This window comes from Carex rostrata, chromosome 19, assembly GCF_964058835.1.
Source record: "Carex rostrata chromosome 19, lpCarRost1.2, whole genome shotgun sequence".
NCBI classification, from domain to species: domain Eukaryota; kingdom Viridiplantae; phylum Streptophyta; class Magnoliopsida; order Poales; family Cyperaceae; genus Carex; species Carex rostrata.
The window spans coordinates 7,329,084-7,351,709 of NC_135936.1; the positions used below are offsets into that span (position 1 = coordinate 7,329,084).

At 34.8% G+C, this 22,626-nt stretch overlaps 2 protein-coding genes across 4 annotated transcripts; one reads left to right on the top strand and one right to left on the bottom strand.

The window, feature by feature from the left end:
- Positions 1-6,243: 6,243 nt before the first annotated feature.
- On the top strand, positions 6,244-13,783 carry LOC144571478 (C2 domain-containing protein At1g53590-like). 3 transcript variants are annotated; one of them, XM_078320769.1, is made up of 13 exons: positions 6,244-6,669; positions 8,517-8,591; positions 9,120-9,263; positions 9,347-9,442; positions 9,535-9,666; positions 9,801-9,953; positions 10,042-10,083; positions 10,191-10,239; positions 10,465-10,557; positions 11,078-11,261; positions 11,902-12,019; positions 12,584-12,852; positions 12,943-13,783. In XM_078320769.1, exons 1-13 carry the CDS (start codon positions 6,544-6,546, stop codon positions 13,571-13,573), a joined length of 2,112 nt encoding a protein of 703 aa, XP_078176895.1. In that variant the 5' UTR covers positions 6,244-6,543; the 3' UTR covers positions 13,574-13,783. The 3 variants fall into 3 exon arrangements, with proteins under 3 accessions (XP_078176895.1, XP_078176896.1, XP_078176898.1); XM_078320770.1 differs by having other exon boundaries at positions 6,278-6,669; positions 12,949-13,783; XM_078320772.1 differs by lacking the exon at positions 9,120-9,263 and having other exon boundaries at positions 6,316-6,669.
- Positions 13,784-14,622: 839 nt separating this feature from the next.
- Positions 14,623-19,733, bottom strand: LOC144571363 (Apoptosis inhibitory protein 5 (API5)). Its single transcript, XM_078320638.1, has 16 exons — positions 19,492-19,733; positions 18,799-18,963; positions 18,257-18,356; positions 18,106-18,171; positions 17,414-17,496; positions 17,251-17,325; positions 17,023-17,172; positions 16,849-16,914; positions 16,692-16,757; positions 16,356-16,466; positions 16,039-16,125; positions 15,818-15,924; positions 15,615-15,729; positions 15,373-15,438; positions 15,128-15,228; positions 14,623-15,040 (listed from the first exon to the last, which is right to left on the bottom strand). The coding sequence occupies exons 1-16, from the start codon at positions 19,576-19,578 to the stop codon at positions 14,869-14,871; spliced, it is 1,617 nt and encodes a 538-aa protein (XP_078176764.1). The 5' UTR covers positions 19,579-19,733; the 3' UTR covers positions 14,623-14,868.
- Positions 19,734-22,626: the final 2,893 nt, after the last annotated feature.

A 22,626-nucleotide genomic window follows, 5' to 3' on the forward strand; every position in this document is an offset into this window, starting at 1 on the left:
TGTACGTGGATCTTAATAAACTTGAAATAGTCCAGAAAAACAATAATTGTGACCGAATCAATAGTCCAGACAAATTTTTTTTATTTTTTTATTTTTTGTATTAAAATATTAGAAATATTGAATATATTTCTTTGAAAACAGATATAATACAATATAATTTGATTTATTAGAAAGACTGCAACAAATAACCCGGATCAATATTTTTCAGATCGGATTTTTCGTGGCTGTAAGAAAAATTAATATATTTCTTTATGTGTTATTGGAAAAAAATAAAAATAATTAAAATCACGAGTTATTGATCCCGGTTCAAAAGTCACTTCTAGGTAATCCAGAAAATATTGTGACCTTTCTAGTACATTTAATTAATAAAAAGTTGTATCTATTTTGAGAATTCTTTTTGAAAAACAATAATTAAATAAATTAAAGTTTTTTATTTTTTTATTTTTTTCAAAAATAGATACAACTTTTTATTAATTAAATGTACTAGAAAGGTCACAATATTTTTTGGATTACCTAGAAGTGACTTTTGAACCGGGATCAATAACTCGGAATCTAATTATTTTTATTTTTTTCCAATAACACATAAAGAAATATATTAATTTTTCTTACAGCTGCGAAAAATCCGATCTGAAAAATATTGATCCGGGTTATTTGTTGCAGTCTTTCTAATAAATCAAATTATATTGTATTATATCTGTTTTCAAAGAAATATATTCAATATTTCTAATATTTTAATACAAAAAATAAAAAAATAAAAAAATTTCTGTTTTCAAAAAAAAAAAAAAAAAAGGCAAAATGCACAAATCCGGTTAACCATTAACCGGATTTGTGCATTTTGAGTCCGGGGAGTGGTTAACCGGACATTTCTATAAAATCCAGTTATTGGATAACCGGATTGGGTAAAAATTGAATTTCAACGGTGCTTCGGTTATTTTTTGTAATTTGATTGAAGTTTTGGATATATATAAAAAAATCGGCATACTCCAAGTCTCCAACCATATTTTTAACCCTTTTTAGAAATTTACACACGCCGGTGACATTGTCAGTGGTAAGGATTTTTTTTTTTTTTTTTAGATTTTGAAAAATCGAGGACAAAGTTGGAATTTTTTTTTTCTTTTTAGAATATGAGAACAGAGTTGGAATTTTGTCTTTTTAGAATATGAATAAAAGTTTGGGTTAATTTCTTATTTGTCTTTGAAGACAAGTCCAATTTTCTATTTATCCATCAAAACTTGAATATATCTTATTTACCTATCAACTTGAACAACTCTTTCTTATTTACCCATCATATAATAACTCCTAATCTAACTCTATTTTAAGTTATAATTTATCCTTAATATACTTCTAATTAAGAAATAAAATACAATTACCCTTACTTTCTCTACATAATAATTCATCCATTTTTCTTTTCTTGGGTTCTCTCTCGTTGCTTCTTGCTCCATGTTGTTATTTTCTCAGTGATTATTTAATTACCATATATTTTGCTGAATGCTTTGTGACATTGCAGGAGTGAATTAGGCCTAGAGCTTGTAACTAATAATTATTCATTCTATTGATTTGACTAATTTTCTAATATTTTGGATCCAGAACAAAAGATCCAATAAAGACCATAAAGCACTCATAAACACCCCCACATAGGAATTGCTAGTTGCTAGTTTCTATCATCTAAAGGTCAAACATAGAGGTGACTAACTATAACTTAAAATTGATCTTATGTGAATTGCTAAAAAATATCATTGTAATTGTTCTCTTGCATCCAAGAGAGGAAGATGAGCAGAAGAGGAACAAATTATTGTGTAGATCAGGATTGAAATGTTTATTATCTTATCACATCTAAAAAAGAGATTGATCGATCGAGGGAACTTAAGAGAACGAGCAAGATTGAAAGAAGAGAACAAAAGAATATAATCAAAAAGTAAAATTTTAATGACTAAAAGTAATTAGATGGGGGTAAATAAGAAGTCTATGTAAGAGTTGAGAGATATTAGACATAAATCAAAGTCGATTGAGTCGGCTCCTGATTTCCAAAGATATAAATAGTAGTGTAGTAGATAAAGATAGAGACCTTTTTAACTTCTTATATTGTTTGTTTACTAAGTGGTCCCAACAATTTAGCTGAGGTCTATCGATGTTTTCTTTCTGAAATTTTTTATGCTTTAATGTTCAATTTATTCACAGTTGTTGTAACAGTTTTCTGATAGGTCCAGCGCGAACTCGTCACACTAATTCGTACAAGGCCTATGCAATATAGTCAATTTCCAACACAACCCAATAAAATAATTCTATCGGAATACTATACGTCTATACCAGCAATGATGGCGAATCTTTCCATGTTAAACTAGATCCAAGCGCCGACTGATGATGAATGAGACAGGCTGTAAATCTGACCCATCAACGAGACGAATTCGTATCCTCTGAGATTTGCGTGACTTTACGGAAAATTTGAACCGTTTAACTAAGTTCTGCACGAATCTCAAAGCAGGCCCCTGAGCTATCACCGAATAGGAACCGGACACGTCGGCCACGCTAAAGTTGAGATATCTCATAGGATACGCACTCTTCAAGACCTACCATACACCCTGCGACAATCCCGCGGAGTGCCTATCGGGAAAAAGAACTCACATTGCTCCCACAGTCCCACTGAGACCATTCAAAATCGGACGGCTTACGTTATGACCAATCCGGATGTCATGCGATTCAACTGCCCCTGGCGCTAACTGAGAAAAAAAATAGGCGAGGAAGTAATGGCTGGACAAGGTCTACAACTCTGCATCTCTTTGAAAATGGGTCATTTATATACTTCGACGCTCACACAACTACATGCGTGATGTCAAAGTGTCAAAACTAGAAAAATAGCTAATTTGTTCTCAACTACCGCACTACATATTTTATACTTTTTAATAAAAGATACAAGGAAGAATTTGTTCAAATGCATATAGCTCTCATATGAGAAATCATGAGTTCGAAATTCACTGTAGAAAAATTCTCTATAATATATGTAGAGGTTTGAAAGTGTGTTGGATATGACTAAATTAAGGCTGCAAACGAATTGAACTTATTTCAGTTTGAGTTTGATTTGAATTAATTTCGAACTAAGTTTGGTTTGAATTAATTTCAAATCGATTTTTTTATGAATTCAATTTCGAATCTTTTACAAACTTTTTTACGACAAAGAAGAGTGATCGTAGTCATCAGCGAACATAAGTCATCGCAGAAATCAATAGTTCACGAACCTATTTCGAACAAATCAGGTCCAGTTTGAATTTAGTTTGAATTAATTTCGAACTATTTCGAATCGAATTTTTTACAAACTTTTTCGAATCAAACTCGAATCGAATCACAAACTACAAATTTTTTGTGCAACCCTAGGCTTGACCTCCAACTCATAATTTCAAAAAGAATAAGAAAGAGTAAAATGATACTTCATAAATTTAAAATTATTTTTAGTAGAAAAATATTAAAATGGATAAATTTGTTAATTTTTTAAGTTTAAAATGATAAATATGTAATTTTTAAGTTTTTGAGAGGCATACATAAGATCCTCCCAAGAAAGAAAATGTTTTCCTTCTTTGAATCAGAACTGATGTCTTGATTTATCGGAAGGAAGATCACACTTTTCCTAATATAAAATACAATGAGTAAGATTAAATTTATTTTTTATAAAAATAATCATATATTGTTATTTTTAGTAATTATCTTTTTCGTTTATTTGACTAATTTACAAAACATACAATTATTGAACTTTATAATTTCTTCTATTTTAGAATTTATGCATGTTCAAAACAATTGAAATTGCAATATTAATTGTTTGAACTGAAGAAATCATAAAAATATTTATCAATAATTTAAATTGTAAAATTATAAACTTGGTAAAGTATTTTTTATGTTGTTTTAACAGGATACAAACATTGGTAATGTTTGAAAACGTTATAACGATTATATCTTGTAAGAAAACGCTGAAGAACAACTTGGTCAAAGTCAAAAGGAATCACACATGTTAGAAACTTTAAAAATTTATGTTTTTGATCAAGTTTCCACAGGTTGAAATTGTTGGTAACGTTTATACTGAGTTCACAAAAAAAAAAAAAATTCTAATTTGTATTTGAACTAAACGTTGTAATGTTTTAAGATAGAAAGCTCTTTTTAGCGTTGTCTCTATAAATAGAGTTTTGAGTTTCTTTCCAAAGTAACTTTAGTCGCTCCTAACTTTCAAAAGGCAGATTTCTGTGAGCTTTAGTTCCTCCATTGTTGTGAGAGCTTAAAACTTCAATATCCCTTAAACAACCTCAAACCCACTTCACTAATCTTCAGTTAGATTAGGTTAGAGTTAACTTTTGAGTGTTTCTCTTGAGAATCTTAACTCAGAGACTTTGTTCTCTTCTCGAGTTGGCTGTGTGACTTCCCATTGGTTGTAAAGGCTCACCGGTTCACAAGTTGTAAACATTTCTTGTTGAGTAATAGAAAGGCACACCTAGAAGAAGTTGCGGCACCCCAGAGACGTAGGCCTTGTTTTGTCGAACTCCGTTAACACTCCACGTGTCAAATTTCTCTAAACTCATCTATTTACTTTTAATTGCAATTAGCGGTGCGTTTAGTGTAACATATATATCTTAAAGGAAATAACAAAATTGTTATAGAATCAATGTTTTTTATGGAAAAAGTATAAATAATTAATTGAATTATCAAAAATATACATACTACATTTAAATTGAAAGAAAAATAATAAAAGGCTAATTTCTTTATCTTCAGATATACCATAATACTGGTAAATGATAAAATAGATTGTATATGGTGGCAAACAACTTTCAGACATCATGTCAAAATTAATATAAGATGTAAAGTAAAGCACTAAGAAGAATGTTAGGTACGTAGTTCTTTTTCCCAAATCAATGGGTATTAGTTGTGTGGTTCTAATATGTACTTAGAATGAGAAAAACAATATAACTAAAAAAAATAAAATATAAAATCCATAACTATTTTTTAAATTATTCTGAAAATTGGAAAAATACCACTTTCATATTTATTTTGGTTGATTTTTTATTCACATTAGTTGGTCACATTTTATAACAACCCAGTTATTATGTTTCAATTTCAATTACAATATACGTTATATTAATAAAAACAATTAGGGAAAAAAAAACATTATATTGATAAACCAAGTGTGGAGATTGCGACTTTTACTTTTATCATTTAGAAATAGAAAGGAGAGAAGAATGTCAATTTTCTTTTTGCCGTCCGAAGATTTTATGGTCCATCGTCAACTATTGAACCAGACACGGCCGACAAAACAAAGAGCTCTGAGGTCAAAAAGAGTTCCCCTGAGGCTGTTACTTACCACACAAAATGTAACAATCAGTTATCAGCCGACTTGGGGACCCACACATCACAAACTTTCTACAAGACGCGGCTCTCATCCTCTTCTAGATTCAAGAATCCCTATCACCCCAGGTAACTGAGGTGCAAGCTATAAATCTGGATCGTTATTTTTATATGGCACGACTCTCAAAGCAGACACTCTAAAGTTCTAACGTATCAGGATTAATTTTGGCCCAGCTGGATTAATCTAGGCCATCCATTTTATCTACCAGCTACACCAACGCTCAGAAAATTGGAAATAAATCTGCTGTTCAGGAACCTGTTATTCCGATCTCAACTGTTCAAATATTTTTATACGCGAATCTCAACAAAGAAACTTTTTCATACGCGGATTTCATTAAATATCAACGTTTGAGATGAGATGACAGGTTCCAATTATACCTTTAAAATAACAGCAGATTTATTTCCTAGAAAAGAAGAAACGAGTGCGTATCCTCTGAGATATCTCAACTTTTGCGTGACCGACGTGTCCGGTGCCTATTCGGGGATAATGTAGGGGTCAGTATTATGTGTGCTTTGAGATTCGTGCAGAACGTAGTTAAACGGTTGGGATATTACATAAAGTCACGCAAAGTTTGAGATATCTCAGAGGATACGAATTCAGAAGAAACTGCGGTTTGTCCCTATCCTTTACGGGAGCAAATCTGCTGTGATTTCAAGGGATCGCAGGGTTGTGCGATTATATTCTCAACCTTTCATCTATTAGAATGCACGAATCTTGAAAGAAGTTAGTTTTTGTACACGAATCTCAGAACGTATGAGATTAGAATTGCAGGGATCCTGCGATCCTTTGGAATCACAGCAGATCTATTTCCATCGTTTACAGATGGTTAGATGCGAACTACTGCAGATCTTAAAATCTGAAAATCATCACCACGTCACCAAATTTTAAACTCAATACATATTCGTTTACTATCCCTCTCCTCTCCTTGTCACATGCGCGTATTCACCTTCCCTCCAACAGTCCAGCGTGGCAGCGTCTTCGTGGCGTGCGTCGGCTTTGCTTAAATTCCAAATCAAACCTCTCACCCCCAGATAACACTTTGGTTTCTTCACCGAAAGTTATATCCTTTACGCGGGTGCATTTAAAACATAATCTTTTGGGAGGTTTGATTTGATGTTGGATCGAGAAATAGGTAAAAGAAAAAACGGAAAGAAGAAAATAAGATGAGTATATTAGATATATCCATCGTGCATCACATCGCACTGGTTCTAGCTGTTATATGGGCTTTGGTGTCTGTAGGATGGTCTCACCCGTTGGTGTTTTTCTGCGCGCTGATCTATCTCTATGCGGTATTAGTTCTTCTCAGTTTATATTTTGATTTTAATTTCCAATTGAGGAAACTGATATATTTTACTTTTGTTCGTCATGTTTAATTTTGTTTCTTCGAGTGCTCAATTAGTTTGATATTTTTTAGAAATAGTGATACTTAAATACCTCCTATTCCATTTCTTTTCGGGAATAGTAGAAAGGTATAAAAAAATTCTTAAAAAGTAAAAAGACCAGACCATAAGATCCCTTCCCCCAGTTTAAAGATATCCCAACTTTGATCAGATTAATCCTAAAGTGCTACCATCAATTTAACCAAGATAAAATGACTGAATGCACACCCAGTGATGTTGACCCAAAAAGGCTATTATAGCTTCAGCTATCCATTGTCATCCAATCCAAAGCTATCCGAAGTGAAGAAAAGATTCCAATATTTCCTTTGATATCCCTTTGTACCTGACCAAAATTCAAATAAATTAAGTACAGTGACTGTCAAGGTCCTACAAGAACGTTGTCTGGCATCCTTAAAAATACATTTATTTTAGCCATATGTTTGTAAAATGATCCACACAAATATCAAAAATTGATTCCTGTCTGATTTGAAAGTGCAACCCCAGCATCCCACAATTTTGTTAAGGTATATGATTGTATTGGTACTGGTATCTGACCCATTGAACCTAACAAAAACCAAATGGGAGTTATGTGAGGGAAAAAAAGAAAACTATGATCTATTGTTTCACGTTGGGAGTAAAATGCGCATTTGTTCTGACCTGGCCAACCCCTTTCCTCGTGACATATTTTGAACTTCCAAATTAAAGAAAAAGGATTAGAGGATACACCACAGAAGCAAAGAAATTGATACAGTGTGTACAGTGAATTCCTTTTTGCCAAAGCCCAAGTTACCATATCTGATGATGTGGTGAATCTGGTATTGTGCAGTACTGTAGCATCTCTTTTTTCCGCCCTCTATTACAAGATGCTAACCTACCAATGCATTGAGCAGTGGTACACCTGAATTCCAAACCTCAGCAAAAGAAGTTTGTGGTTTGGTTATTAGTCAGAAGAGTGTTAGGAGTTGTATTATTAATGGTGTACCCTTAACCAATTGTCATGCCAGAAGAGGAGGAGAATTCCTTTACCATCACCTACTGTAAATTGGTAAATTGGCATCCCAAGTGTGTGAAATGTGCTATTTTACATATGCACCCCCCCTACAAAAGGAGATATTTTACATTTTACCTGTTGTCCTCCTCCCATAGGCACAGTGAATACAATCCTGCCAGTACCCTTTTTCATTACCTTTGAGATATCTATACATCCATTTACTCAATAAGCAATAGTCATGAATTCCAAATTAAGCACACTCGGGCCCCCTTGCTTCTTGGGCAAGCATACTTTAGAACCAAGTTTTTGTAATTCTTGCCAAAACTCAGATATATGAGCATAAGAAACAGGCCCGTAAACTGTAGTCAACATCCAGCTTTGTTGTATTCTTGTTCATTTATTGAACAGATATTATATGAGTTATAATTATCTATCGAAGTACATGATATTTAGCCCCATTGATGGTAACCGATTCCATTTAGTGGTATGATTACAAATTTTTTGTTAATGTCTTCTTTGAGATTTTTGTTTCTTGTAATGATATAATATCAATATGTTCTTTGTATATTATTTCCTTCAGAAATCTTTTTTCCCTTAATTAGCAATTATTTAAACGAGAAATTAGATAAGCTATTCAGAGTCTACAAGGTTCGATATCAATTGTACACTAGTGTTCAATTAATGTGCTATGGAATTTTTTAAGTTAGTTTTAAATTGATTATCTATTAAATTAGTAGATCTCTAACTATATATTTATATCTTTTAGGTTAATGAACGATATTCAGATAGACTGAGGAGGAGATTACAATATGAAGAAAGGAAAAGTGCAAACCAAAAAAGGGTATGCTCTGTATATATTCATGCTGTATATTTTACTTCCAATTACAAATCATGATTGAAATCAGGATGTTTGTTTGTAACGGCTATGCCGGTAGTGGTTTTTACCAGCGTGCACAATTGCTGCAATCATCATACCTAGCTCTCAGATCTGCGTGAGCATTTTACTCTGCTCATTATTTATTTGAGATATAGACTTCTTAGACAAGAGAGAGAGGGACAAAAGCTACAGATACACTCGCAAACACCCACACCACGGGCACCACATGGAAGCCTATTCGTCTGGACATACACACATGTACAACAGTGCATGTTTGCATGGCAAATTCTTTTTAGGTATCTGCATGGCACATTTTGTTAGGCATTGTTGCAAAGTGGCGGATTCCAAACTGATGTATCTGGTAATGTGATGAACTGACGTATGGTAATCTCCAAGTGGAAAACTATTTCCTGGTTTCATTAATGTTTTGTACTCTTTAGATGACACTGATGTAAGACATGCAGATTAATCCTCAATTTCTTATGTTCACAGCTTCTCTCTGATTCAGAAACTGTTAGGTGGCTTAATCACGCCATTGAGAAAATATGGCCTATATGCATGGAAAGGATCGCTTCTCAGCAGTTTCTCATGCCAATTGTACCTTGGTTTCTAGACAAGTTCAAACCCTGGACAGCAGTTTGTCTCTTTCTCTCTTTCTCGCTCATGTCCTCTCTTTTTTGTGTGGGTTTTAATTAATGTTAATTTTAATTTATTTATAGAAAAAAGCGGTCCTTCAAAATCTTTACCTTGGGAGGAATCCACCTATATTTACAGATATAAGGGTTCTCCGCCATTCGGCAGACGATGATCATCTGGTAATTTTTAAAAAAGCCAAGTGCTATTTTGTTTTCAGCAAGTCAATTTTCAATAATTTGACAATTAGCAAATGGCTGATGATGGAATGTAGGTTCTTGAAATGGGAATGAACTTCCTAACTGGAGATGACATGAATGCTGTGCTCTCAGTGCAGCTAACGAAGAGATTAGGATTTGGAATTACAGCAAATCTGCATGTTACCGGAATGCATGTAGAAGGAAAGGTAAATGGTCTTGATTGACTGAGGTCTATTTTCTGTAAGAAATTTTTCAGACTAGTTTGTATCCACATATGAAATAAATAATCTTGACATGCTTCTTGAATGATGAAATATTGTGGAATCTTATATTTATGCAGATTCTTGTTGGGGTAAAATTTCTCAGGCAGTGGCCATTTCTTGAACGTGTGAGAGTCTGCTTCGTTGAGCCACCTTATTTTCAGATGACAGTAAAACCGATATTTGGCCACGGACTTGACGTAGCTGAACTTCCAGGAATTTCAGGATGGCTGGTAATTCGAACTCTATTCAATAAATGTTAATTAGTGATATTATGATTTTTGTCTCTATCTTACACCCTTTTTCTGGCATTTTATGCAGGATAAACTGTTGGATGTTGCATTTAGACAGACACTGGTTGAGGTTTGTTACTCTTCACTGTTTTATTCCAGTTTGAATGGAACAGTGGATTCGCAGTACGATTAATTATCTTTTCTTTTATTGTTAAGTAAATTTTAATATTTTTGCAGCCCAACATGCTCGTTGTTGACGTGGAAAAGTTTGTTAAAGTGCCAACAGGTAAAAGAGCAATTCTTTTGCTTTGTTATGACTTCTCTTAGTTGTAACTTTTAGCATTTGGGTTGAGCTGTGATCAGTTCAGTTTCTTTGGCTGGGATCAAAATAGTGAGCTTAGTATTAGAAAATATACAGACAAAATGCTTTGCTGTTATTATTTCTTTGACCAATAATCATTATTCTGGTATGTGTTCATTCAATTGAATTATTGTTATTTCAAAATACCAGGAGGCTGGTTCACAGTTGATGAGAAACGTCCTGTTGCACAAGTCAAGTTGGAACTTATGGAAGGAGCTGATATGAAACCTTCTGATCCAAATGGTATATTAGTCTTCATGAAGTTTGTATATTGTCATTCCTAATTTCTTATGAATTCTTGCCAGTGTTAGTACTTCGCAATGCTACAAGTGTATTTGATAGGATTGGATACTTATAATAAAATGGTCATATATTTTTGTGTCTAATTCAATTACCGAAACCTAAACCTGATGCAAAAACAGAAAGTAGAACTGTGACATCATTTTAGCAAGATAGCTTATAAACTTCTTTTAACCTACTTGATAATTTGCTATGGTATTGGTCATATAACAATGGCATGCTTCTCCTCTTTTTACCCTGAGAAAAGTGGTGACTACCACCTCTTTCCACTTATCACAGAGATGAAGCCATCTGTTTTAATCCATCCCAGTACCTACTAAACCAAACAAGAACTGTCAACAAAATAACATCGACTGAATTTATGCATGAAACAAATTCAAAACCAACCATTTGGATCCATTAATTGACACTTGTGAACAGACATTTAGAATATTCTAACTTTTTATTTGATGATTTATGTTAGGACTTGCGGATCCATATGTGAAAGGCCAGCTTGGTGCGTACAGATTTCAAACAAAGATTCACAAGAAAACTCTAGCTCCAAAGTGGTTGGAGGAGTTTTTGATTCCCATCACGTCCTGGGATGCACAGAATTTGCTATCTCTACAAGTTCGAGATAAAGACCCAATTTTTGATGACTTGCTTGGGTTGGTTTCTGTTCTCTATTTATAAATTACCACTTTTGGGATTTTGGTTTCATCTACCTGCATTGCCAGGATATATGGGTAATACAATAGTGCAGTATTAGTCGCTTAAATCGACAAATTTATCCTTTTAACGGGTCTTCTTGTGGAGAGTGGAGACTACACTTAATATTTTGTCATAAATGGGAACAGTACCAGATTTTGAATTATTGGACACTGAATTGTGACCCATGAAGTCAAGTCGGGCAACAATTAAAAAGTTGCCTCTAGCTTTTTAAATTAAACAAGCCAAATTTTTTTTTTCACCTACTTTGTATAATTTCAAACAGAACATATAAATATAGTACAGTTAGAAAAGACATTTGTGATTGTATAAAAGGTGTTCTAACCTGAAAGTTGGTAATTATTTGAAATTATCTGAAGTGTTGTTGGTGAGTGAGTTGCAGGTGCGAGAGATGTCCTGTCTTATTTATGGTATAATAATGTGAATGATTTGCCTAAAGGCTCTTTGTAAATGTGTGTTCTGATTTATATATTAAGTCTACCAACACAACAAGCTGAGTGCTTTGTGGTTTGGCTACTGATTGGTTTATGGTGGAAAAATTGATTGGTTTGCCTCACTTTCACTTTGATTATGTTGCAGAGATTGTTGCATCAATATTAACGAATTAAGGGGTGGACAGAGACACGACAAATGGATATCATTGAAGAATATTAAGATGGGTAGAATTCACATTGCAATTACTGTGAATGAAGATGAGGTATCATTTTCAATGAATATAAGATATTAGGAGTGTCACTCTTTGTTAGCTTTAGTTTTTAGAACTAAAATAAAATTTTATGGCAGGAGTCATAGGTTCAAATATCACCAGGCTGTGTTCAATCACGCATTTTATCTGATAGTATTGATGGGTCTATTAGAAATCTGAAAGCATTTCTCAGATACCTTAAACCTGTGGAGCAACCAGTAGGTTGGGAGATCTGTCTCATGGAAAATCTTTTTAAATTACCAATAAGTAGCTTGCCGAAAGCATGAGCTCTCTTTGTTTGCAATATAGAAATTTCATTCAATCCCCTCATCTCTTCAGATTTCTAAAAGGAATACCAGCATGAGCTCTGTTGATTCAACAGATAAGCCCTGCACAAAGTGAAGGGCTTATCCCTTGAAACAACATAGTTCATAATAAACACAGCATAAATTTTGAAAAATATATCAAAAGTTATTCTTTGTCTTTAGCTCAAGTAATATGTCAGTACATTACTCCAGTTCCCGGTTCATAAATAAAGCTAAAAAGAATTTATCTGAAATAGTACAAACTTTGTAGAATTTGCAAGTGGGCAGTACCACAGAAGAAGAATCAGGTAGCCCCTCTGAAACCACAAAATCAACTAGCTATACTACAGAAGACATGAAAACTGGTGATGATAAAACTGTAAAGATGAAAGACAAGTTCGAGCCAATCAACATAGAAGGACAAGACAAGACAGGAATTTGGGTGCATCATCCAGGCAGTGAGGTCTGTCAAACATGGGAGCCCCGTAAAGGGCGGTCAACCAGCATTCCAGAGACTCAAATCCACAAAGAAATTAACAGGTATATACTTGCATCTTCGAATACATCTAAAAAACAGCAAAGAAGTACAACGCCCAATTTAGGTTAAATATTGGTTTTCATTTATTTCAGGGAAAGCTCAAGATCATCTCTACCAGAATCACGTCGAAGTAGTAGCAGCGATGACGAATCAACAGAAGTGGGCAAGAATACCAAGCATGGTAAAATTAAGAGAGGACTTGGCAAACTAGGTAACATGTTTCACAAATCCAGCAGCCCAAGAAAGAACCAAAATTCAGAGGCTTGGAGTCAAGAACTGTTCACGACTCCACGACCAAACCTTCGCTCAGTTGGAGAGAAGCGAGTATCAGTTAACATGGTACTTGAGCAAGATTTGAAAGGTGAAATCAAAGAAAATGACAACAAGAACAACCCCGATTGTGAAGAGTCTAGAGTGGATGAATCAATTAAGAGTGAAGGTAAAGGCCACTTGAGACAGAAGGCCAAAGAAATGGTGAAGAATGCTGGCAAGAGTGCTTTGAGAAAATTAAGTGACAAAAGGATGGATAAAAATACGGAAGAACAACTGTTAGAAGATGATTACGGAAATGATTCATTGACCAGATACAATAGTGTCTCAAAAGAGGAATCAAAGGAGAATCCTCTTGTAGTTGAAAGCTCCCCAATTTCGATTCAAAATCTGAGTCCTTCAAGTGAGGATAAATTGTCGAATAAATCCGAAGTTCTGTCAATTGATGTGTAGAGTTAGGTGAGTTGGTGATGGTGGAAGAGGAATATTCCCCTTTTTTCCGACTTGCTTCCCGGTTCTAGTCCAGATTTTTTTTCTCGTGTTTGGAGGGTTCATAGTGTATATAGATGCCAAGTCTTTGGGCTTGGTTAATATATAGATAGCAGTAATTTTTTTGTTATGCTCAATGTAGTTAATAACACAGAATCATTAGCTGCAACTTTTGCAGGAACTTTGTTTTTTTGTTTGAGAAAAAGACTATTACTTCCAACAAGAAAAATAATGTAGTTAATAACGGAGCAATGGTATGTCACTGTGGTTGCAACTTGCAAGCAGTCAAATTGTCGTGCCTGGTTTCCTATAAAATATCGACATTGTAGTGCGATCCCAAAATCATGCGTTTCATACTACCGTTAAGATGAATCCAGGGTTATAATAGAAAAAACAAGGCTAGGGTATATATTTGCTCGTTCCTAAGAAAAGTTTAGCTTCATATACTACGATTTTTTGAAGAAAAATTATAGAAATGTCTGTAGTTCAAAATACTTGTGAAATGGTATCTCACAACTTAGTCCCAATTTTAGGGTTTTGAATCAGGACCATCCAATTCGAATTCACAACAATCCATCCAAAGTGGAGCACACACATCCCGAGTAACAAATCCAAATCCCAAAACGATCTCGAGCGACAGATTCGAATCAGACGTTCTTATCCAAAACCCAAAAGTTGGGCTACTTTAGGGGATCCGGACCCCTCTATACTGGCACCACGTTGAAGGTTAATGGGATCCTACTGTCATCTCTACTGTAATTAACTGTTCAGATTTAAGAGGCAATATTCCCTTCACGGTACTATTTAATTATGAGCTCGGTGCTAATTGACTTCACACAAAAAATTGTAGGATTCAGTTATCAGAATTTCTACAAAACACAATTAAAAACACAAGCGTACACATGAAGAAACTGTAGTTTTTAAACATGAAACTTGCATCGTAAGTGTGCACATGGTAAAAGCATGGTAATACTTGGAAAGCACAGAAAAGGTAAACAGACTGCCTTGCAAAAGCTAACTACGTCAAAATCTTCAATGAATGAAGAAAATGTTAGGTTACATGAAACCTGTCGCAACTCTACAAGCTAGTTCTAGCACTCAGTTATTCTGAGTTTCAACAAATTGACATTAATCCAGCAAGCTAAGATCATATTTAATTCAGTTCAAACCCAATTTCCAGATCTTCCTCCGAGTAAACACTAGAAACAAAAAAGGAACCTTCAAATCATGATATCAACACGCTTTTCGATTTGACAGTTTTAACGGTAACCTCGGCCTCTTCCCCTGCCACCCCATCCTCTACCTCTGCCACTGCCACCACCACGAGAAATCCCCTCAAATGCTCTGTTCATCAGCTGCTTTTGGCCTCCATCAAATCTACCTTTCTTGACAGTGCTGCTCCCATTGGTTGAAGGTTGAGGTCTCTTGACACTGAAAAACATAAAAGAAGATACGGTGTTCAAGAACCTATCCGCACATATCTCAAATTATAGAGAGAAAGAATATGTCAGTATTTACCTTGAACTGGCATTTGACGCTTGGGACTTCTTTGCAGGTTCCATCCACGAGAGGTCGATTTTGTCATCTCCAATGAATGAAGGGGTTTTCACGTGCAAAGGCTGAAAAGAAATCATTCACAATCACCACCCCAAGAATAGTTGATGACTTGGTACAGGAAATGCCACAAAATTTAATAATAAGGACCCGATATTTAAAAAAGGAACTTATGTAAAAGCCAAAACATGGCACTAATTCCTAACTACCTTTGTCATGGCCAGAATGTTGTTACAGATCCGGAGTTTCATTGTTGTTTTCTGTTGTTCAGCTTTCTGCAAAAAGTTTAAGCATTGCAAAAAATAGTAAGCTTCAAAGCTCGAATTGAAAATAATTTTTACCTACTGGATTTCCATACATTTACTACTAGCATATGCTTCGTCCAATACAGATTATGCTCTTTGCAATAACATGGGAAAAGTTACTGAGTGTTATAAACTTGTAGACTCACAATATTAGCCTTTTCTTCATCAGTTTTTGCTGCTGACAGAGCCTTGTTGTACTCAGACATTCCTTGTGTTAGTTTCTTCATGGTTTGTCGAACTGTTTCTTCAGTTGCATTCAACCTACCATTGAAAGCACCTTTTTTATGAGTACCAAAAAAAAAAAAAAAAAGACACGGAAGCACAATAACAGAATGGGCAACAGTTTTACCTCACAGTAAAATCTTTGTACTGTTCTGAGAAGTCCTCTCCAAGCCTATCTGACGGTTGGCCAGTAACGATCTTGTACCCGCAAAGACTATTTGTTGTGTTGGGTGTCTGCAATTTAAAATCAAATAACTTGATAACATAATAAAAGAAAAAAGCCATACCCCAAAAAAATATTATAATTCAAGACTGTTTGCTAGTAATAAGAGAATAGTGTTAGAGAACCTTATGAGCTAGATGGTGAAATGTGTAGAGCAGGCACTCGACATAATCATAACTCATATCTTCAGCTTTCTTCCCAGGCATGTATTTCTGTTTGTTTAAGAAAAAGGTATCGTTAGAAACTCGGAAATCAGTTTGAAAACAAGCAATCCAACAAGGATTCTCATTTGATATGTGTATAATTAGTGTCAATTCTTTGGGATATAACGATTAGCATCATTTTGCTAGAACATCTAAAAGTAACTTTGTGTGCACTGATATACAATAACTCAACCAGAGAAAAGGAGTATGTATAATATAAAGATTGAAGTGAGATGTACCGTAAGTAGTTGAACAACAGAGGGAAGAAGCTGACGTGAATCCTGAGCTGAAGCATATTTCGAGCTTGCAGCGACTGTCCTGAGCAAACCTATTCTCTTCTCTTCAGGTAGCTGTAACAAGAAAAGGACAAGCGGGGCAACAATTAGTACATGAAATAATTAATTGACAGCTCAATATTACATTTTGGCAGTACCTGGTCCAAAGTAAAGTATTAGTTATTACACTAGATTTATAGAGAGCAGCTCTAATGATGGACTGTGCAAAGACTTGAAATTGGTCAGACAAGGAAAAGTACTATCTATTTTGAACAAAGCCTCGAAAAGCAAGGATGTTACCTTATCAAGCACAGGTATAATATGCTTGTTGCAATAACTGACGAACTTGCTACTTGAAGCACCTCCCTGAAAAAAAAGTAGATTTGGTTCAAAGCAAGTAAATATATTTTCTTGTGAGAAAGGAAATAAAACAAACAATGGAACATGTCGTATGTACCTTGTAGAAAGGAAGAGCCATGTACATGCATGAACTCAATCGGTCAATGTGATCTATATCTGCAACCTAAATAAAGGAGGACTCTTTTTTAAGTTCCAAGTTAATTACATAAAGCAAGTCTGCAGAAAGTATCAGAGCCGATAATAAATTGTAAACCAAGGTAACATCACTTACGTTGAACTGTGCATCAAGGTCGGCTTGTGCTTCTATAATTTCAATCAGTTCTCGAATATTCTCTGGGGAAGCACCGTTCCCGAACAATTTAAAGTTCTTCAGAAACTCCATGAATAATTTAAATTCAGCACCCGTTACATCTTGTAAACTCTGAACACAATGGACACTTGTGAGATAAAACGAATTTCAAGTAAAAAGCTTACCACTTGTTAAGAGTGAGGTACATACCTTCTTCACCAAATCAGTAACAAATCTTTCCATTTCGTCTTGAGGTTTAAGTAGCTCAGCTTTTATCGGGAATACCTAATAGAGATTTAGTTCAGGTTGATTTACTGTAACTAGTTAATCTATTTCAAAAGAAATATAAGAATAGTCTCTGCAGTTCATATACCTTGTCTTTCAAGAAGCAGATAACTTTTTCACGGACATTCTCCAATCCAAGTTCGATATGATTAAACAGAGCAGTCAAGGAAGCTGTAAATTTTAAATTTAGTCAATAGATTTTTGATATATTATGCTAAAACAACTCATCCTTAACGCTAAAAACAAAATCTACTGTTGAAACTGAATAAAAAAGGGCCTAGACTACAAATTAAGCATATATCAACTCTTCTTTCCTTATCAAAGAGCAAAAGACTACTAAACTGTCAACTGCAAAATGCGTGGCAAGGACTGCATATAAGATAACAGTTCATTATAAAAAAAAGAATTAAGGGCCAACCACAGTATGCAGTAAAGTCAACATATACTGACAACAGCTTGTATGCTGTTCACAAATATTTCCACAACATGCTTTACCACCTATTACTAACACATTTTCGGGACCCACTAACTTTTTTTAGTTGCCCCTTAATACTTGCTTGCAAAACGCTTGGAATCATGTTGAAACTTAGTGGTAATGGCCTATGGAATCAACAAAAGTTAAAAGAGTACTAAGTACTAACCAAATAAAGCATAACCCAACAATTATGATGTTGGGAGATATCTCATGAAGCTTGATTCAATTGTAGCTGTTATGGGAACAACCTTCAGTGTAGCTAATGAAACATTTTTATGACTAAAAGAAGAAGAATAAGTTAATACCTTTCACATCTTGCCTTAAGAGGGACATAAGAGCCTTGTGTACTGCATCACGTTCGACATTTTCCTCTAAAAAAGTAAAATACATATGCGAAATAAAAATTACTGAATAAGAACAAATATGAAGAACAGAAAAATAAAACAAAATACCTACCGCTGCCCAGGAGCTGCCCCAGGACATCAACAATTTTGGAAACATACTCCGGTGTATCTTTGCACAGAAGAGGGAGGCCACGGATAGCTTGTACTCTAATCTGTAGCTCATAAAAAGGGTAACTTATTTTAAGATTACACAAAAAAGGGAAAATAACAAAACATCCTTCAAACTCAGTAAGCTATAGCTTAAGAGCACATTCCGTTTAAATAAAACAGGCATTCAGAAAGGTAAATATCCTCCCACGTAGATATCACAGAACTTTCAGGTATCATTTGTAGTGGGCCCACTCGCTAGTAACACACATGAATAAATAACATTGGGTCTCATATCAACCAAGAGCTATTTGCTATTTCTTCTTTTTGAGCATTTTGGTTTGAAATTTTTTTTTAAACATTTTTTTTTCCTCTGTGTGTACTTATACTGGTCTGGTCAGCTCAATTTCAGATCGCACACTTACTTGAGCTAAGTGTACAACAACCAATCGTCTTAGTTCATTGAATAAAATTTCTAAAAGATACAACAGCTCCTTTAGAACTAACCGCAAGCTCATCCTCCTCCACAAGATCAAACTGTGCTGACATGGCTTGTGTGGCGAGGCTCGGGAAGTGCTTGAAGTACCTTGGAATCAGCTGGGCTGCCAGCTGTTTTGCTTTGAGACTCTGCCCCTTAACGGCTGCTATTATCCCCTCATAGTCTCCTAGATGCTGTTTCCATTAAGGGAACAAAAAGGTAGTAGTTTGTTAAGAACACTAGTATTGGATACAGAATAGAATCAAACAATGAAGCATTGATTAGCCTTCACTAAAAAAAATACCAATAGCAACCCTAGGAACAAATATGAAGTCCCAGCCTTATTTGAGGTTCTAGAACTAACTATCAGATAAAATTCCATCAGATTAAGAGCCATAATTTTTCTGGTCAGATCTGTCACCAGTTCGATTCAATAAGGTTACCAGCTAGCAGTAGTTACAACTAGGTGCTTTTCTGGTCACATATAAGAAAAACATCAAATACTCTCTGCTGCTTACATCCTCCTACAAGTATTATGCAACTTAAAGCATGCCTCATAACCTATTTCAATTTGAAAAACTGAATAGTTACTCCTGAGAGGCAAGTCAAAGCAAGCACCTCGCCTTTGTTCAAAATTGCTCAAATTTTCCCAGAGAACAAATAATACGCAACTAAATAGAGCTTATAAACAATTGCGGAGTAGGAGAGAGAGAAGGAGGGACCTCAGACTTGTCCTTGACCTCGCTGAGGCGCTCGCCGTACTCGTAGAGCTTTTCGACCTCCGCCGCGTCGGCTGGATCGACGGCCATCACCACTTGACGAAAATTTTAGGGTTTTGGAAAGCAAGAAAAGAGAGGGAATGAAAATGAAATGCTGGAGCAAGTAACACGAAGAGAGGTCCGCGGGCGCTCAGGTTGCTTCTGGCTGGTAAATTACTAGCCGAGCAAGGGGTAAATTTCTCAATCTTAAAAGGTAAAAAAACTGGGCTTCTAGCCTCTTTTAAAAATAAAAAATTAAAAAAAAAGGTAAAAAAACCGTGAGATTTTACTAGCAGAAAATGAACGGCCTAGATGCCCTGAGATTAAAAAAAAAAAAAAAAAAAACCAGGCTGAAGAGGGTGATGAAAGTCTTATGAAGGAGACTTGTAGAAGGTTGGTTTTCTTTTCATCTTTGTTTATACCTATATGGTTATGGGTAAAAATGGGCTTTCAAACTTCTCTTTGAAAAAATGGGGCCGCACTGCCGCAGTTTTATAAGGCCGGAGAACTAAGGCTTGTTTAGTTGTTTGGATAAGCTTATCTTTAGATTGCTCTATTAAAAAATCATAAAAAATGGTGTGAAACTGTGAATTCCACATCCTCCCAAAGGGACCGGATCCTCTAAATTAACTCAATCTTTGAGTTTTGAATTGGAACCGTCTGATTTCAATCTGTCGCTTGAGATTATTTCACAATTCAAATTCATCTCTTTGAAATGTGTGCACTCCAATTTTGATAGATTATCATAAATTCGAATCAGACGATTTCGATTTAAAATTCAAAGATTGAGTTACTTCATTGGATCTGAATTCCCAAAGATGCGCGTTTTTAGCGCCATGTTTCCGTATATAAAAATCACAGCAAATTCTTGGGAGTTTAATAAACATGCTAAAAACACAAGTGAATAAAATTTGTCACGATTGTTGCTTAATGAAATATATGTTTACGGCCTTTGTACCAAAAAAAATTGTTGCTCAATTTCAAAGTGTCAAAGAAATACCAAAAAGGCAAAAACCGAGTTTCAGATCACCAGACATGTAAGGATCAACAGTGTTGTGTTATGGATCTATATATATCTCTATTTTTTTTTAAATTTAAACAGTTGAACTGAACATTAAACCATATATCCATATAAATATATACATAGAGATCAAATTTTATATTTTTCTAGATTCCAATTTTTAGATCAAGCAAAATTGTACCTATCTAAAACAATAGTATAAAATTCTACATTTTGGTCTTCAAATACAATTTTATATGGAGGTTATGTTTAACTGTTCAGATTGATTATTTGAACTTTAAAAATATAAATATAGATCATAGCACAATCTGTATAAAAATATTGTTTTTTACAAAACGAACAAAATATTAATGTTTTTCCCAAACAATGTGGGATAAATAGTGTGTTGTTCTTACAATTAATCAAATTCGGCAATAACTAGAAGATGTGTTAAAACAAAATACTAACTGGGAAACCTTGTCATTATGATTTGTTCAAAAATCATACCCCCCCCCCCCCCCCCCCCAAGTCATTTATCAAGCATTTATATCTCTTGTGTTGTAAAAATAAATCATTAAGGCACAAATATTATTTATTATAAAATATGAATATACGTTTTTTTTTTTCCTATTTGACAAATAAGGCTTCCAAAAATTGTATCAGTCTTAAATCTTTATTTTGATTAGAAATTGTATCATTATTAAAAATTGTTGGTTTTCTCAAAAACAAATTCTTGACTCCGTCCTGGAATACGAACCCCATACAGCAAGTCATTTGTTAGGAGAATTTGTGTGTAGGAGCTGTAGTTAGCAAAATAGAGGATAGAAGACAGAAGAGTTATAGGATAAGAGGGAGAGAGAGATGTTGAATATTGCTTGTCTATTTTCTCTGTCAACTGATACACTTATAGGCTATTAGTCCTTGATTATTGATAGGATGAAAATTAATGCTAATAGTATTTATAAATCTAATTTTTACTTACTATTGATTCACAAATGCATGAATCTACTGTGTAGTATAGATTGGGGTGTTGATCCGCAGAGATGGTGTATTAAGAGATCTAAGATGTAAACTAAGGTCTAGATTATCGGTTCCTTTAGGTTGGTTGATTGTATTTGGTTGGTTGATTGTTGGATTCTCAGTTGTAATATTGGATTACAACAAAGAAGTGGTAGTAGTTTAAGTGTTTAGAAGATGGGCTTCTAGGGAATCAGACATTCTATCATTCAAACCTGTTCAATCTAGGTTCTGGTTGTCATAACAATAGTGCACGGTTCTGTCACAATCCGCATGCTAATTGTTAATACCTGTCAGTTGTAAAGCTACTCAATAGCATGCGGCTCTGTCACCATCAGCACACGTTTTGGGTAAACCATGCAAAGTCTTGTTTCAACTCCAGTCGGAATCGCACACGGTCTGGCCATAACCGCACACGCCTTGTACTGGTATCTATGCGATCTGAGAGTTGCTAATCCTATTCTAGTGCTAATCTCTAGGTCGGACTCACAACACCCTAACTGAGCAAGTACCCGTCGAGTACTTTGTAAGGCTCAGCGGCATTTAAGATCAATGATAAGTCCTAATTGCTAATATTACAAAAGGGTCAAGTTCACTTGGTCGGTCCTTCCTCTAACCTTTGATAATAACAATAATCAAGATTACCCCACTACCGGTGATGGAATGCGACATTCGTCTGCTAAACCACTTCCCAATAGGTTCCTTGACTGTGGTTCAGATACAAGCGATCAACGGGTCAGTCTATTCTACTTGTACCTAGGATAACTTATGTTCTCGGATATTGGTTAACCCCAATTAGGTATGAGTGGATTACGTACTCCACATATACGATGTCACTTTAAGCACACAATAAACAAGATCATAAGGCATAAAATCTTAGTAAGAATTTAGATCATAGTGCAAGATAATATAAATGAACAACTATATTAAACTCATAAGAATTCAAGATTACATGTCTTCACCATAGAATAGGGTTGCTTAGTCGCTCATGGCGGGTTCAACAACAAAAGAAACAAAGTACATAAAGAGGGAGAGCAATAGAGAGAGATGGAAGGCGAACACCTGTGATGTCCCTTATCTCA

Coding starts and splice junctions, on each gene's coding strand:
- LOC144571478 (XM_078320769.1), top strand. CDS start 6,544: ATGAGTATATTAGATATATCCATCGTGCATCACATCGCACTGGTTCTA. Junction 10,084..10,190: donor TTAGACAGACACTGGTTGAG/GTTTGTTACTCT, acceptor ATATTTTTGCAG/CCCAACATGCTCGTTGTTGA. Junction 12,853..12,942: donor ATCCACAAAGAAATTAACAG/GTATATACTTGC, acceptor CATTTATTTCAG/GGAAAGCTCAAGATCATCTC.
- LOC144571363 (XM_078320638.1), bottom strand. CDS start 19,578: ATGGCCGTCGATCCAGCCGACGCGGCGGAGGTCGAAAAGCTCTACGAG. Junction 18,357..18,798: donor TGGAGGAGGATGAGCTTGCG/GTTAGTTCTAAA, acceptor TATGAGCTACAG/ATTAGAGTACAAGCTATCCG. Junction 15,730..15,817: donor TACAAAGATTTTACTGTGAG/GTAAAACTGTTG, acceptor TTTCAATGGTAG/GTTGAATGCAACTGAAGAAA.